General features: G+C 46.4%; 1 protein-coding gene across 2 annotated transcripts in view; it reads right to left on the bottom strand.

Moving 5' to 3' along the window:
• Positions 1–17,419, bottom strand: part of MED24 (mediator complex subunit 24) — an 85,099-nt gene that overhangs the window by 53,200 nt on the left and 14,480 nt on the right. For both annotated transcript variants that reach the window (XM_056548359.1, XM_056548360.1), the window contains exons 5-9: positions 16,335–16,408; positions 11,692–11,915; positions 10,028–10,139; positions 1,994–2,144; positions 1,062–1,175 (exon numbers count right to left, since the gene is read on the bottom strand). In XM_056548359.1, the coding sequence (XP_056404334.1) occupies positions 1,062–1,175; positions 1,994–2,144; positions 10,028–10,139; positions 11,692–11,915; positions 16,335–16,408 (675 nt within the window). The remainder of the gene's footprint in view (positions 1–1,061; positions 1,176–1,993; positions 2,145–10,027; positions 10,140–11,691; positions 11,916–16,334; positions 16,409–17,419) is intronic.

Below are 17,419 nucleotides of genomic sequence, written 5' to 3'. Positions count from 1 at the left end.
GATTATATACATGTGTGGGCGATACTAGCAGCTCTTTTATATGCTGATGGCATTATGTTAAAGCAGTGTTTCCCAACCAGGGGGCCTCCTGCTGTAGCAAAACTACAACTCCCAGCATGCCCGGACAGCCTTTGAATGTACGGGCATGATGGGAGTTGAAGATTTGTAACAGCTTGAGGCACCCTGGATGAGAAACACTGTGTAAAAGGGGAACTCCGGTGGAAAACTTTTTTTTTTTTAAATCAACTGGTGCCAGAAAGTTAAACAGATTTGTAAATTACTTCTATTTAAAAATCTTAATCCTTTCAGTACTTATCAGCTGCTGTATGCTACAGAAGAAATTCTTTTCTTTTTGAATTTCTTTTTTGTCTTGTCCACATTGCTCTCTGCTGACACCTCTGTCCATGTCACGAACTGTCCAGAGCAGCATAGGTTTGCTATGGGGATTTTCTCCTGCTCTGGACAGTTCCTGATACGGGCATCAGGTGTCAGCAGAGAGCACTGTGGACAAGACAAAAAAGAAATTCAAAGAAAAGAATTTCGGGTGGCTGGGGTTGTGACGTCACCCCACACCCCCTCAATGCAAGTCTATGGGAGGGGGCGGTATGCATTGGGAGGGTGTGGTATGACATCACGAGGGGCATGGCCATGACATCACAAACCCCCCCCCCCCCCCCCCCCCCAAAGTGATTATCCCAAGGCAACAATTTATCACTTATGATAAGTATCTGATCAGTGGGGGGTGGAAGCTTCACTGATTAAAAAATAAAATATATAATAATAATAATAATAATAATAATAAAAAAAGGTCCCTTGCCAGTCACTATGAGACTGACAAAGATAGCCAAGCGCTGTGCTGCACCATCTCCATCAGTCCCATAGTGGACTAAGAGTTGCGGAAGCATGAATGCTCCACCACTCCATTAACACGGGTGGACAAGGGACCACTGTTCTTATAGTCAGGGGGGGTTGTCAGTGGTTAGATCACCACCAATCAGATATCCTATGGTACAGGTGGCCATAGAAAATCTGTTTGAGTTCAACAATTTACTAGAACATACCTTAAGGAAGGTAAACGCAGTCCACTTCAACTCATCAGTCCCTGCAGGGGACTCTATTAATCCAACAATACAAGCTTTCCAGACTTCTAGGAGGAAGAGATGAGATGGGATCCGCTATGGAGGGAAAGACGTGGCAATGATGAGACATTACAATCATATACAATGATCCCTCAAGTTACAATGGCCTCAACATACAATATTTTCAACATATAATGATCTTTTCTGGACCATTGTAACCTGAAACCAGACTCAACATACAATGTTACGGACAGTCCAGATCTGTGAAACGTGTCAATGGCCGGAAGAACCGACCAATCAGAATGGGCATTCACTGGTTAAACCCCTGTATTACTGAAGTGTATGCACTGACTGGTGTCTGGTAGCGCCCCCTACAGTACAGGGAGGTATTACATGTTCTGTACTCTTTACCTGTGCCAGGGTTACCTGCTCCTTTGGACACCAGGTGAGGGCGGCTCCATTACTTTTTTAGGACACTGTGTGTACTGTACAGGACCCTGAAGAAGCTCCTGTCCTCTACATAGACAGTGATTACAGCTCCCAGCAGATCTTTATTACTTTTATATATAAGGATTTGCTTTATCTATATTAGTTATCTACTTATTTTTCTTTAATCCTCACTTTTTCCTATTTTTGGATGACATTTTGGTGGCTTCAGAACCAATTACCAGGTTTCCATAGAGTTATGGTCTCAACATACAATGGTTTCAACATACAATGGTAGTCCTGGATCCAATTAATATTATAACTTGAGGGACCACTGTACTGGTAAAGGGGTATTCCCAGCTGGACATTTATGGCATATTCATTAGCTATGTCATAAATATCCCACAGATTCGGGTCCCACCTCTGGGATCAGCATACATCCCAAGACTGGTCAGTACCCTGGAAGGAAGCTTTATGCCTGCGCTCACCTGCATCCTCTTCACTGTGTTCAGCTGTTCCACCAATGGCTGAGCTTCTCCTGTCAGGTTCATTGTTCCCTCCAACATAACAACAGCATGGACTGTAGGGAATCCAGTGCGGTGCAGCTGGTCAGAATGTGCACATAACATCGATGGGATGCTGTAAAGAAAAACATATGTAGCCTTAGAAACATGTAATACTGGAGTTTTAACACGGTACAGTGACCCCTCGATCTACGATGGCCCCGACATACGATAATTTCAACATGCGATGACCTCTCGGAGGCAGCATCAACATACGATGCTTTTGTATGTCGGGACCATCGCATAAACGGCTATCCGGCAGCGCAGACTGCTTCAGCTGCCACCGGATAGCTGTTTACGGTGCCCCGTGTGGTCCGCTGACGATCACTTACCTGTCCTCGGGGCTCCGACGCGTCCTCTTCGGGATCCCCTGCATCGTCAGCGCTCTCCATCGTCGTCATCACGTTCCTGCGCACGCCGTCCCGTCATCCAATAGGAGCGGCGTGCGTTGCGACGTGATGGCAGCGAAGGAGAGCGCGGATGCCGGGGAAGCAGAGGACTTACCGGAGCGTCGGGGACGTGGCGACAGCGATGGACGGTCCGGAGTGGTCCGGTGACGGTCGGGAGTGGTGGGGACAGGTGAGTACAACTTCCTCTAAGAGTGGTCTACAACCTGCAGACCTCCAGATGTTGCAAAACTACAACACAAAGCATGCCCGGACAGCCGTTGGCTGTCCGGACATGCTGGGTGTTGTAGTTTTGCAACATCTGGAGGTCTGCAGGTTGTAGACCACTGTCCTATACTTTACATTGCACGGATCCCTCAATCTACGATGGTCCGTTTGGAAGGGATTACCATGGTATGTTGAGGGACCACTGTATAAGGTTCGGTTATGTTCGGTCATAATTTACGCACTACTATAAATATACACTTATTCAAATAGACTGAAATGAGAGCAGAAAACTGGTGAAACGTCTATTGACTTATCGCTACTAGATAACATAGCATGGTTCATAAGGTCGAAAAAAGACCAGAGTCCATCCAGGTCAACCTATAACCCTAATGAGTCCCTACTGAGTTGATCCAGAGGAAAGCAAAAAACCCTCATACTAGAGGTAAAAATTCCTTCCCGACTCCAAATATGGCATCAGAATAAATCCCTGGATCAACGTTCTGTCCCTATAAATCTAGTATACATAACCAGCGATGTTATTACTCTCCAAAAATGCATCCAGGCCCCTTTTGAACTCTTTTACAGAGTTCACCATGACCACCTCCTCAGGCAGAGAATTTCACAGTCTCACTGCTCTTACAGTAAAGAACCCCTGTCTGTGCTGGTTTAGAAACCTTCTTTCCTCTAGACGTAGAGGATGCCCCCTTGTTATAGATACAGTCCTGGGTATAAATAGGTCATGGGAGAGATCTCCGTACGGTCCCCTGATATATTTATACATAGTTATTAGGTCTCCCCTAAGCCTTCTTTTTTCTAAACTAAATAACCCTAATTCTGATAATCTTTCTGGGTACTGTAGTCCTTCCATTCCCCGTATTACTCTGGTTGCCCATGTTTGAACCCTCTCCAGCTCCACTATATCTTTCTTGTACACTGGTGCCCAGTACTGTACACAGTATTCTATGTGTGGTCTGACCAGTACTGTACACAGTATTCAATGTGTGGTCTGACCAGTACTGTACACAGTATTCCGTGTGTGGTCTGACCAGTACTGTACACAGTATTCCATGTGTGGTCTGACCAGTACTGTACACAGTATTCCATGTGTGGTCTGACCAGTACTGTACACAGTATTCTATGTGTGGTCTTACCAGTACTGTACACAGTATTCTATGTGTGGTCTTACCAGTACTGTACACAGTATTCTATGTGTGGTCTTACCAGTACGGTACACAGTATTCTATGTGTGGTCTGACCAGTACTGTACACAGTATTCTATGTGTGGTCTGACCAGTACTGTACACAGTATTCTATGTGTGGTCTGACCAGTACGGTACACAGTATTCTATGTGTGGTCTGACCAGTACTGTACACAGTATTCTATGTGTGGTCTGACCAGTACTGTACACAGTATTCTATGTGTGGTCTTACCAGTACTGTACACAGTATTCTATGTGTGGTCTGACCAGTACTGTACACAGTATTCTATGTGTGGTCTGACCAGTACTGTACACAGTATTCTATGTGTGGTCGGACCAGTACTGTACACAGTATTCTATGTGGGGTCTGACCAGTACTGTACACAGTATTCTAGGTGTGGTCTGACCAGTACTGTACACAGTATTCTATGTGTGGTCTGACCAGTACTGTACACAGTATTCTATGTGTGGTCTGACCAGTACTGTACACAGTATTCTATGTGTGGTCTGACCAGTACTGTACACAGTATTCTATGTGTGGTCTGACCAGTACTGTACACAGTATTCTATGTGTGGTCTGACCAGTACTGTACACAGTATTCTATGTGTGGTCTGACCAGTACTGTACACAGTATTCTATGTGTGGTCTGACCAGTACTGTACACAGTATTCTATGTGTGATCTGACTAGTGATTTGTACAGCAGTAGAATTATTTCCTTGTCGTGGGCATCTATGCCCCTATTGATGAACCCCAGGATTTTATTTGCCTTGGCAGCAGCTGCCCGACACTGGTCACTACAGCTAAATATACTGTTAACTAAGACTCCCAAGTCCTTTTCCATGTCAGTCGTCCCAGATATACTTGGCCGTGGAGAAACGAAAACATCAACGCAGGAGACACAGTTTCTGCCATGTGCACCAATGTTCAGAATAATGCAGACTATAACCAGACTAGAATCAACGCTTCATGAATAGCCGGGGCTCAGTACAGACGATCGCAGGGGCCTAGGAATCAAGTGGGGAGTAATGCTGTGGAGAAGGAATAAGATGGGGAGTAATGCTGTGACGCAAGAATGAAATATCTACACTTGACAGGGAATGTACATTAAAAAAAATAAAAAAAATAAAGTTTTTCCCTGGAATACCCTTTAAACTTTTTCCTTTCCCAAGTAAGGATGATCACACACACAGGGGGATTTAACAAAACCTGTGTAGCTAAAAAGTGGTGCTATTGCCCATTGTAACCAATCAGATCACTTTATTTTTTTTTTTAAAGAATCAAAACGGAATGACCGTAAATTCAGGAGTTAGTCCGGCTCAGAGAGGAACCATCAGGGAGCCAGATAAAATCAATGGATTTATTTAGATGTGACATGTTTCGCTGCGCATGCGCAGCTTCATCAGGCGTCATTCTGTTTTGATTCTACTTCCACCCAGGAGGGCTGCAGTGGACCAACACATATATTCATTCTATGCTTTACCTTTTTGTGTGTGGGCGCACAACCAACTCTGGTAAGAGGCTTGGGAATTACCTTCCCCTTCCCCCACTGCTGATCCCGCACATGAGGCACCTTCCTCACTCTCTCTAGATTTTTTTTTTTTTTTTTTTAAAGGCCTCTGAAAAATGAAAGAATCAATCTGATTGGTTGCTATGGGCAACTGCAATACTTTTCTTCTACTCAGGTTTTGATAAATCTCCCCTAGAAACTCCAGCTGTTGTAAAGCTTCAATCCCTATGAGTTGGAGGGCCATAGTTTGGGGAACAATGACCTAAGGGTCAATTCTATTTTAGGCCTAGCTCACAACAAACCAAGCTCTATAGACGGCTGCTATGTGGGTGAAGACGCAGCCAGTCCAGGACAGCCGGTGCATTGCCGTGGAATGAGATTTGCCATAGAATGAGATGGTCCGCCTCCATCACATCCTATTGGCTCTCTCTTGTCACGTGACATATTTAAACGTCACAAATCTCATTCCACAGCAGTGTCAATTTGGCTATCACAGGGAGAGGATCTCCTCACCCTGTGATAGCTGAAGCTGTACGGAGCTCTCATGGCCTCTGTGGCCCGACAGAAGTTCACACATGTACGCAGCTCATACGGCTGCCTCATATACATTTACTGTTGATCCACAGCGCTATCGGGATCCCTATGCCCGATGGCGCTGTCATCAGGATCCCCACGCCCGCAGCTCTACACCCCGTCCCCCGCAGCTGTACTTCCCGTCCCCCGCATCTCTACTCCCCGTCCCCCGCAGCTCTACTCCCCGTCCCCCGCATCTCTACTCCCCGTCCCCCGGAGCTCTACTCCCCGTCCCCCGGAGCTCTACTCCCCGTCCCCTGTGAACGCTCAGGGAGCGATCCACAGCGCTATGGGGATTCCTATTCCTGATGCCGCTGTCATCAGTGTGCGTCCCCGCGAGCGCCCCATGCCCGCAGCTGTACTCCCCGTCCTCCGCCCCCCGCAGCTGTACTCCCCGTCCCGTTAACGCTCAGGGAACGGGGAACAGAAAGTAGAGCATCGGGCGCAGGTAAAGTAGTACTGCGCATGCGCAGCACTACGCGAATAACTTAACCTGCGCCCGATGCTCTACTTTCTGTTCCCCGTTCCCTGAGCGTTAACGGGACGGGGAGTAGAGCTACGGAGGGACGGGGAGTACAGCTGCGGGCATGGGGCGCTCGCGGGGACGCACACTGATCACAGCGCCATCGGGCGTAGGAATCCCCATAGCGCTGTGGATCGCTCCCTGAGCGTTCACAGGGGACGGGGAGTAGAGCTGCGGGGGACGGGGAGTAGAGCTGCGGGGGACGGGGAGTAGAGATGCGGGGGACGGGGTGTAGAGCTGCGGGCATGGGGATCCTGATGACAGCGCCATCGGGCATAGGGATCCCGATAGCGCTGTGGATCAACAGTAAATGTATATGAGGCAGCCGTATGAGCTGCGTACATGTGTGAACTTCTGTCGGGCCACAGAGGCCATGAGAGCTCCGTACAGCTTCAGCTATCACAGGGTGAGGAGATCCTCTCCCTGTGATAGCCAAATTGACACTGCTGTGGAATGAGATTTGTGACGTTTAAATATGTCACGTGACAAGAGAGAGCCAATAGGATGTGATGGAGGCGGACCATCTCATTCTATGGCAAATCTCATTCCACGGCAATGCACCGGCAACAGCTTTCTAGGCTTTAGAACATCTGATACAACGTAAACAAATGTGCAGACTTCCTCTATAACAAATATACAGCAACATGTAAACACCGCGCGACCTCCAATCGCACAGCACGCAACACATGCACAGTGTCACATCATCCACACAAACAAGTCGACCTTCTTTTCTCCCCATACATTTACCACGCCGAAGAATTGCATCACAGCAACATTAACCAGACTTCAGATCCCCTTGGCGGATCTTTGTTGTAAAAGGGAAGAAACCGCAGATCAATTTGACCCTGGGGAAAATGTTCTTGGATAAGGAATTTGGATTGGAAACAATCTATTGAGGCCACATTGAATTCGGATGTGAAAATGTGATTCATATTTATAATCCTCCACAAACTATAATGCCAAAACCTTACTCAGTGTTGTGCAAAACACATATGGGTTGACATGAGCTCCTGTTCCCGTGAAGTGCACGAGGAGAACGCCAGGAAAAACAAAAGAAAACACTGTTAGGCTGGGTTCACACTACGTTTTCTCAAATACGGCAGGGGGGAGCTAAAACCTCGCGCTCCCGTATGCCTTCGTATGCGCTCCCGTGTGTCATTCATTTCAATGAGCCGGCCGGAGTGAAACGTTCGGTCGGCTCATTTTTTGCGCTGTATGCGCTTTTACGACCGGACCTCAAACCGTGGTTGACCACAGTTTTAGGTCCGGGGGAAAAGCGCATACGGTGCAAAAATGAGCCGACCGGACCGAACGTTTCACTCCGGCCGGCTCATTGAAATGAATGACACACGGGAGCGCATACGAAGGCATACGGGAGCGCGAGGTTTTAGCTCTCCCCTGCCGTAAGCCTTAGACTGGGTTCACACTACGTTTTTCAACTACGGTTCCCGCATACTTTTTCTATCAATAACCGTATGGGGAAAAAACGGATGGAACAGTATGGGAAAAAGTAAACCGTATGAGTTTTTAAACAGTATACTGTTTTTAAAAGTGCATACAGTTCCGTCCGTTTTTATAGAAAAAAAAAAAAACATACGTTTTTGAAAATTTTGTCCATTTTTAATGGGAGGGGTCTTGGGTGAGGACTTTAGGATTCAAATGCGCATGTGCAAAGTAAAAATGTATACGTTTTTCCCATATGGAACCGTATACATGTGCGTTTCCCATTGACGTCCATGTTAAAAAAAACGTATGCGGTTGCAGTACGGTTTTTAAACCGGAGTCAAAATCGTGGTCAAACACGGTTTTGACTCCGGTTTAAAAACCAATACTGGAACCGCATACGTTTTTTTTAACATGGACGTCAATGGGAAACGCACATGTATACGGTTCCATACGGGAGAAACTTATACTTTTTTACTTTGCACATGCGCATTTGAATCCTAAAGTCTCCACCCAAGACCCCTCCCATTAAAAATGGACAAAATTTTCAAAAACGTATGGTTTTTTTTTTCTATAAAAACGGAGGGAACTGTATGCACTTTAAAAAACAGTATACTGTTTAAAAACGCATACGGTTTACTTTTTCCCATACTGTTCCATCCGTTTTTTTCCCATACAGTTTTTGATAGAAAACGTATGCGGGAACCGTAGTTGAAAAACGTAGTGTGAACCCAGCCTTATGCTTAGTTCAGGGCCTGACCGGGTGGAGCAAGACACAAAGAACACCTTAGAGTCATGCTCCACCCCCTTTAGGTGTCATACTAAGCAGAACACAGTGTATCAGTTATAGGGCAGGGTCACACGGGGCGCATCCGCAGCGGATTATCCACTGCGGATGCACCAACGGCAGTCCCAGAGGGACTGCAGAGCGATCTGGCTGCAGCTGGATACACTGTAGCCGGGAGCTGGCTCAGAAGTCCTTCTGTGACTGCAGTCGACTCATCCGCAGCATGAAATACGCTGCAGATGCACCCCAAGTGACCAAGTCCTTAGAGTGGATTTTCAAAGGGGTAGACCCAACTCTAATAGTTTTCCTCTATCCTCAGAATCAGGGGAAGTGCCCGTAGTCTGATCCTCACTGATCAGCTTGCTACTTTCAGAGTAGGAAATACCTCTAACTTAACACCCCAGGACATACATTTACGTCTTGTACATGAAGAGAGCACCGGAGTGATGCTCGCATCATGCACGGCAGGTCCCGGCTGCTATCAGCCATGATTTTATAAGCCATGATTTCTATAAAAATAAAATAAAATTTTCTTATGAAGTATTTTAGAAAAGTTAAAGTGGTATTCCAGGAAAACACATTTTTTTATATATCAACTGGCTCCAGAAAGTTAAACAGATTTGTAAATTGCTTCTATTAAAAAAAAATCTTAATCCTTCCAATAATAATCAGCTGCTGAAGTTGAGTTGTTCTATTCTGTCTGGCAAAAGTGCTCTCTGCTGACATCTCTGCTTGCCTTGGGAACTGCACAGAGTAGAAGAGGTTTGCTATGGGGATTTGCTTCTACTTTGGACAGTTCCCGAGACACGTGCCATCAGAGAGCACTTAGACAGAAAAGGACAACTCAACTTCAGGAGCTAAAAAGTACTGAAAGGATTAAGATTTTTTAATAGAAGTCATTTACAAATCTGTTTAACTTTCTGGAGCCAGTTGATTTATTAAAAAAAGTTTTTTCTGGATAACCCCTTTAATATTTTGCCAAGATGTATAACATAAAAAACGGAATCTGACAGTGCCCATTTAAAACTGTATTACAAAGTAGTTCATCCGTGCCCAAAATGAGGCATCAGAGGTGATAAAAAGAGAATTTCTATACACTTGTCTGTAGACAGCAAGTAATACTTGTACATAGGCCAGGCAGATGCAAAATGTTTGATGTTATCTGGTCGAGCTGAATATTGTACAGACACTGGGCATTACATATACAGGATGTTCACTGTCTTTGGATGCGCGGGGTGGGGTATACGTATAGAGTCCTGATGTTACACCGGTTTACATCCCGTACAGTAACGCAGTCAGACAAGGCCATACCTCCTGATCAGGGAGATGCAATCCTCGGCTTTGCTCCGCAGCTGAACACTTTGAAGGAGATTCACGCACTCGGCAAGTCGCAACAATGACTGTTCCACCGATGCCCAGGAGGCTACAAGTAAAGGAAGACATGGTAACGAGGTCTGACATATCTGCCAGCTAGAGAATATACCCCAGTGCAAGCCCCATAATCCAGGAGACATTGCTGAACTGATACAGTGATGCGGGACGGCAACTATTGGACTAAAAGACTGTGCAGCTATAAATATAGAAGTATTCCCATATGTGCATCATTATTAGGAGACCATCTGAAAACTTCTTAAAGGGGTTCTCCTTACTTTATGGGACCCAGAGTGATCAGCTATAATCGGTGGAGAAACCCGTTCGTAAATGTTCAGTTTTTCTGCACCACCACCACAGGGGGAAAAAAAAAAAAAAAATCAAAAGGAGTAGTCCAGTATAACAAAACTTATAGACCAGTGGTCTTCAACCTGCAGACCTCCAGATGTTGCAAAACTACAACTCCCAGCATGCCCGGACAGCCATCGGCTGTCCGGGCATGCTGGGAGTTGTAGTTTTGAAACATCTGGAGGTTCGCAGGTTGAAGACCACTGTTACAGACTATCCGCAGGATAGGAAATAAGTGTCAGATCGCAGGGAAGGTCCGACCACAGGGACCCCCAACGATCTCCCGCACAGCGCTCCGGTTCTCTGCATGAATACAGTGTACTGACCACGGCACGAAGCTGTGGCTGACACGTCCCCCTCCATGCATCTCTATGGGAGAGCTGGGGATACCCGAACGCTATATCGCCAACTCTCCCATAGAGATGCATGGAGGGGGTGTGTAGGCCGCAGCTTTGTGCAGGGGGTGACATGCTTCCATTTATGAGGAAAGCGAGGGCGCAGTACAGGAGATTGTCGGGGGTCGCACCGGTCTGATACTTATTCCCTATACTGTGGATAGGGGATACGTTTTGTTATACTGCGTTATTCCTTGAAGTATTACCTTGAAGGGGAAGTCCCATCTCCAAAAGTTATTTCCAATCCATAGAATAGGGGGATAATAAGCTGATCGTGTCGTGTAAATAACTACAGATCATGAAGCAAAAGCAGCATTTTTTTAAAGCATAAATCATATGCAAATTAAAGTACAACGTGACGTATATTCACAGTTTTAATAGATCTACAAAGAACAACCAACAAGATTTAAGGTGCAATACACCTCCAATAGCGGTCTTCTGAAGCAGTACACATCTGCCATGATCCCCCTCCGCACCACTGCCACTTAGGGTGGGTTCACAATACGTTTCGACTCCAAGGTCTCCGGATCCAGCTGGGATACGGGAGAGCCCGGTCGGCTCATTTTTGCCCCGCATTCGGTTTTCTGACCGGACCTAAAACCATGGTATGTCGCGGTTTTAGGTCCGGTTTACAAAACCGGATACTGGGCAAAAATGAGCCGACCAGAGTCACGATCTGACTCCGGTTGGCTCATTCAAATGAGATCCGGGCAGGATACGGGAGCGCCCACTTTTCACTCCCCCCCATCTTAAACGTAGTGTGAACCCACCCTTAAATGGAGCCTGGTCCATGCTGCACACCACGTCCTGGTGTCGTCTCCACACTGAGGAAACTCTTGTGTCTTACTGTGGCGTACTGACCTGGTTCTTCAAGTTTGGCAATATGGATGAGAGCCCTGTTCTTGGTACTACTTAGGATGGCCTCAAGCCTCTTCAGACACATTGACAGGTTACTTTCTCCAGTTACAGGATCCAAAACTTCCTTCAGCTTCTCCACATAGAAGGCTGAGCCACGCAAAAGCCAGTTCATAACGTTCATCAAGGCCCGACATAGGCTCAGACATTCTTCTGCTTTACCATGACAGCTACGGCACAAAACATTGACATCAGTCAGACACAGTTCATAAAGGGAACGGTCATTACTTTTCATGCTGCCTGAAGCTGTTAAAGTCATCAGGGTGGTTCCTGGCAGTTTCTCCCTGCCCTACCAGCCCTGATCTCTCTCTATAGCAAAACAGGAACCGCCCTGATAACTTGTGGTTCAGGCAGCATGAAAAGTGATGACAGTTTCGAGTTGAGAAAAAGGTAATGCAAAGTATAGCTGTACACAAGACACAATGGGCATCACATCATAAAGTAATAGGATTTACCTGTAAATATAATTCCTCCAGACCCTATCAGATCTCTTCTCAGTTTGGACTTTAACTTAGGTAACAAACCACATGGCCAGTATACAGCTCAGAAAGGGCTCTCATTCAGCTTTCCCATATGCTTTGTATATGTTGTACATCTTGGCAAAACATTAAGCTTTCCTATACTATGGCTTATAAAATCGTGGCTTTGTCCAAGCTGAAGCACAGGCATGGACAAAGTCCAGTAAGTGAGGATGGGCTAGAACTCCTCTGTGCTCTCTCCTGCCTCATAGTACTCCTCTGTGCTCTCTCCTGCGTCATAGTACTCTTCTGTGCTCTCTCCTGCCTCATAGTACTCTTCTGTGCTCTCTCCTATCCGATAGCACTCCTCTGTGCTCTCTCCTATCCGATAGCACTACTCTGTGCTCTCTCCTATCCGATAGCACTCCTCTGTGCTCTCTCCTATCCGATAGCACTCCTCTGTGCTCTCTCCTATCCGATAGCACTACTCTGTGCTCTCTCCTGCCTCATAGTACTCTTCTGTGCTCTCTCCTGTCTGACAGCACTCCTCTGTGCTCTCTCCTGTCTGACAGCACTCCTCTCTAGGCTCTCTCCTGTCTGATAGCACTCTTCTCTGTGCTCTCTCCTGTCTGATAGCACTCCTCTCTGGGCTCTCTCCTGTCTGATAGCACTCCTCTCTGGTCTCTCTCCTGTCTGATAGCACTCCTCTCTGGTCTCTCTCCTGTCTGATAGCACTCCTCTCTGTGCTCTCTCCTGTCTGACAGCACTCCTCTCTGTGCTCTCTCCTGTCTGACAGCACTCCTCTCTGTGCTCTCTCCTGTCTGACAGCACTCCTCTCTGTGCTCTCTGTCTGACAGCACTCCTCTCTGTGCTCTCTCCTGTCTGACAGCACTCCTCTGTGCTCTCTCCTGTCTGATAGGACTCCTCTCTAGGCTCTCTCCTGTCTGATAGCACTCCTCTCTGCGCTCTCTCCTGTCTGATAGCACTCCTCTCTGTGATCTCTCCTGTCTGATAGCACTCCTCTCTGTGATCTCTCCTGTCTGATAGCACTCCTCTGTGCTCTCGCCTGTCTGATAGTACTCCTCTGTGCCCAGGCCAGTCTGATAGCACTTCTTTGTGCTCTCTCCTGCCTGATAGCACTCAGTACCCTGGTCAGAAAACACTGGTCTATTGCACTGAAGAGATCACAGGTGTGTTTCAATGGGTGGGGTGGCTGATGTGTGGGCGGGAGAAAAGTGACCTCACACTTACAAACGAGGAATCATGGGACCAACAGGAAAAAGACAGTTCACAAAAAGTTAGCCACAGCATTATGGTTAACTTTTTGCAGTTGTCGGGAATTTTTCAACTGTGACTTTTAAAAATGGTCCCAAATGTTTGTGCAAACTTCTTCAACAATACACCAGCCCAGACATGGCTTAGCTTTTTGGTGCTGGTAGAAAAGCAACAAATTTTTCCGCAACGGGTAAACCATTGAAAACTGTGCACTGAAGGGATATTTTAGAGAACATGTACCTGCAAAAACATCAAATGCCCTTCAAGAATTTTAAAGGTGTTCTCTGGGGAACTGAACTTATCCACAGTATGGATAAGCATATTTGACTCCGCGGATGTGCTGCCGGTGTAGTCACACTATCACTTTCTAAGGCAAAACACATTCTACGGCACTACACTGGCACACACGGAGTTAATGGAGAACTTCAGGATATGAAATTTATCCCCTATGCTAATAATGGGGATTAGTTTCTTATCGAGGGGGGATAAGACCCCCGTTTCTCCCGTACGGGGCCCTCGGCCCTCTGCCAAAAAACGCCCCCTCAATACATTTCTATGGCAGGGGCGGAGACTACCAAATGCAGTGCTACAGCTCTCCCATAGAGATGTACTGAGAGGGTGTGTTGGCTGCCGCGTCTGCTGACTGCCGGGGCCCCGTACGGGAGATCACGGGGGGCCCCAGCGGTTGGACCCCCCCCGAACTGCAACTTATCCCCTATCCTTAGGATAGGGGCCAAGTTTTCTTATCCCGGAGTTCTCCTATAAGGCAGAGCAAGCTACCTGCTGCTGCCGTAGCCCTGTGTGTCAGCGAATATCCCACCAACAGTCACAAGCGGGAGCTCGCTCTGCCCTAAGTCTGCGGATGTGCTCCTGTGTGAACGTACCCTATAGGGGCCACCCCCAGCTGGACCATGAGTACAGGAGCTAAGGTGGATCGAGCCTGATCGGTTATATCTCTCTCTCCTGATGATCCGTAACTGGGAGAAACGCGTTGAGAGCGATTGAATATCCAGATGCATCTTTTGTTCACTTGAGTATCCACCTTATTTACCCTACTATCGGCTACTGCTAATGGTCTCATAATTAACTTAGAGTGAGATGGTATGTGGATCCCTAGGTTTACTAACATTTTATGGCACGGCTGTCCTCTATATGTACCATTACTGTGCCCTGATTGGGGGAATATAGGAGGTGACAGCGTGTTTCCGCAGTATCAGCATATCTAAGAATTATAATAATTTTTTGTTGTTTGGTTCCTGATGAATAGGGGTGTGAATCGCCAAGAATTTGGCGATTCGATTCGAATCGCGATACCAGTGTGGCGATTCGATATATCACGATATATCGCGATACCGTCTAGGTGACGATACATCGCGATATATCGCCCACCTGGGAGCATTCATAGATCCCAATAGACGCCGCTGTCAGCTTTGACAGCGGCGATCTAGTACTCCGGTGCTCACTTTTCTCATGTTATCCCGTCCGGGCTGCAAAATAAAATAAAACGCACTTTATCTTACCTGCCAACGAGCCCGCGGAGCTCCGGTACACTCCGGTACAGGTGTTCGGTCCCCGGGCTGTATTCTTCCTACTTCCTGTTAGTCCGGCACGTCACATGGAGCTTCAGCCTATCACCAGCGGAGGCGGGACATCGCTGCGGCTGGTGATAGGCTGAAGCTCCATGTGACGTGCCGGACTAACAGGAAGTAAGAAGAATACAGCCCGGGGACCGAACACCTGTACCGGAGCTCCGGGGGCTCGTTGGCAGGTAAGATAAAGTGCGTTTTATTAAAAATTCCACATCCCTAAAAGAATCGATTCAAAAATATTTTGAATTGATTCTGTATCGGCAAATGAAAAATCGCGATTATCGCGAGAATCGATTTTTTCTTACATCCCTACTGATGAATATTGATAAAGATATCTTCTAGGTCATATTGAATTGCTTCATGGTAGGGCATCATACGCTAGTACTATCTCTGCAGTAACATTATATTACAGGGTGATTGAATAGTTGGATATATTGTATACACTGCATACGGTACCCTTCTTGTATATATCACATACTAATCTTCCCATACCTGGTGACATCTACCTACTATTTTCCTACTAAACTAGGATATCCCATTATATATATATTGCATCAATAGCAATAGGGATATGTCCAGGTAGAGAGCTCGTAATTTATTATTAGTAAGTGAGGTAGTGTGTACCTAGGGGAAGAGTAGCAGTGTAGGGGAGGTTCCAGAGCGGGATCGTCCTTATTAGGACGACAATTCCGCCTAGGTACTAGTGCAGACCTAGGAATAGGGAGTATCAGGTCCCTGCCCCCCTCCCACCCGGTTGTCCCGCCCCGAGCCATGGGGGATAGGGTTCAATAGAATACTTTATCGTGGTACTCTTGTATTTAATAATTATATTTATTTATCTGATTATTTTGGTCTATTTATCTTCAGCACGCACTGTGTTATATGCTTTATCAGTTGTACTGTATCTGGGAGCTGGCTGCTCAATAGTGTGGTTTGCTGTATTTTTGGTCTATGTGGCTCTTGGAGCACTTTTGAAATCTGAGCGATTTCTTTTTAGGGGCACGTAATAAAGAATGTTTTTAGGTCCTTTTCTGTGATCTATAGGGGATAAGTGTCTGAGCGCAGTGGGTCCCCACGACAACGTATTGGCATCTGGCTTTGAAGAACATACAGTGCCTTGGTTACTATGTGTTGCCGTATTCTTCATATCCGTCCTATCTGCAGGTTCATTCCTAGTAATATTATCAATACCTAATTTCCATAGCTAAGCAAACAGGGAGAAAAAAAATAAAAATAAATAAAAATAAATAAAAATAAAAAACATTACCTGAGATTATCGCAGAACATGTCCATGATCTCCAGCAGAGACTGGATACAGAGATCCCTTGAGAAGTCGTCGAACTAAAGATAATAAAATAAAAAGGCATTAAACTACTGTATTATCACAACATAATAAGCATATATGTATTCCTTATGGGAAGGGAACTCTCCCTTGCAGCTATCCTAGAGCCATGGAGCCAAACATGTCTAGGCACTCAGTAACATTGAATACAGGGAGTAGCACTGTATACCTAGGTCAGGTATAGGCAACCTTCAGCACTGCAGATGTTTTGGACTACATCTCTCATGATGCTCTTTCAGCCAAAATGCTGCCAAAGCATCATGGGAGATGTAGTCCAAAACACCTGCAGTGCCGAAGGTTGCCTATACCTGACCTAGGCACTGCTTGACAAACAGGGTGCCTCCAGCTGTTGCAAAATTACAACTCCCAGCACGCCAGGAAAGCCAAGGGCTGTATGAGCATGCTGGGAGTTGTAGCTTTGCAACAGCTGTAGGCACCCTGGTTGGGAAGCACTGGACTAGGCAGAATTGCAGATGAAAGCTAAATGCCAACTACTAAGGTCCCTGTAATAGTTGCCATTTCCGGTGGTCAAAATTATGCAGGAGGAAACAGACTCAGAAGACGTCTCAGGATAGACATCGGTGGCATTTCACTGTTACCATGGTGTAATCGGCACAGTTTCCACCAGTGTATACTGATGTTTACCAGAATCCAGTCACCTCTGCTTGGCTTTCTTTAGAAACTACCATATATACTCGAGTATAAGCCGACCCGAATATAAGCCGAGGCCCCTAATTTCACCCCAAAAACCCAGGAGAAGTTATTGACTCGACTATAAGCCTAGGGTGGGAAATACATCATTCCCCCCCCCCCCCCCCCCATGTCATCATCACCGCCTGTCATCATTCCCTCCCCTCCCGTGCTGAAAAACTCTGCTTATACTTGAGTATATACGGTATATTTGGCATACTATAGCCAATGACTGACAACGTGGTCACCTGGAAAAAAAATAAAAAAATGGAGTGGAGGTGTCAGAGACGTGGGACTGGGCTTTCATGGCCTTGTAGTTG

The sequence above is a fragment of the Hyla sarda genome, chromosome 12 (genome assembly GCF_029499605.1).
Source record: "Hyla sarda isolate aHylSar1 chromosome 12, aHylSar1.hap1, whole genome shotgun sequence".
Classification (NCBI taxonomy): Eukaryota; Metazoa; Chordata; class Amphibia; order Anura; family Hylidae; genus Hyla; species Hyla sarda.
This window is presented reverse-complemented; position numbering and strand designations above follow the sequence as displayed.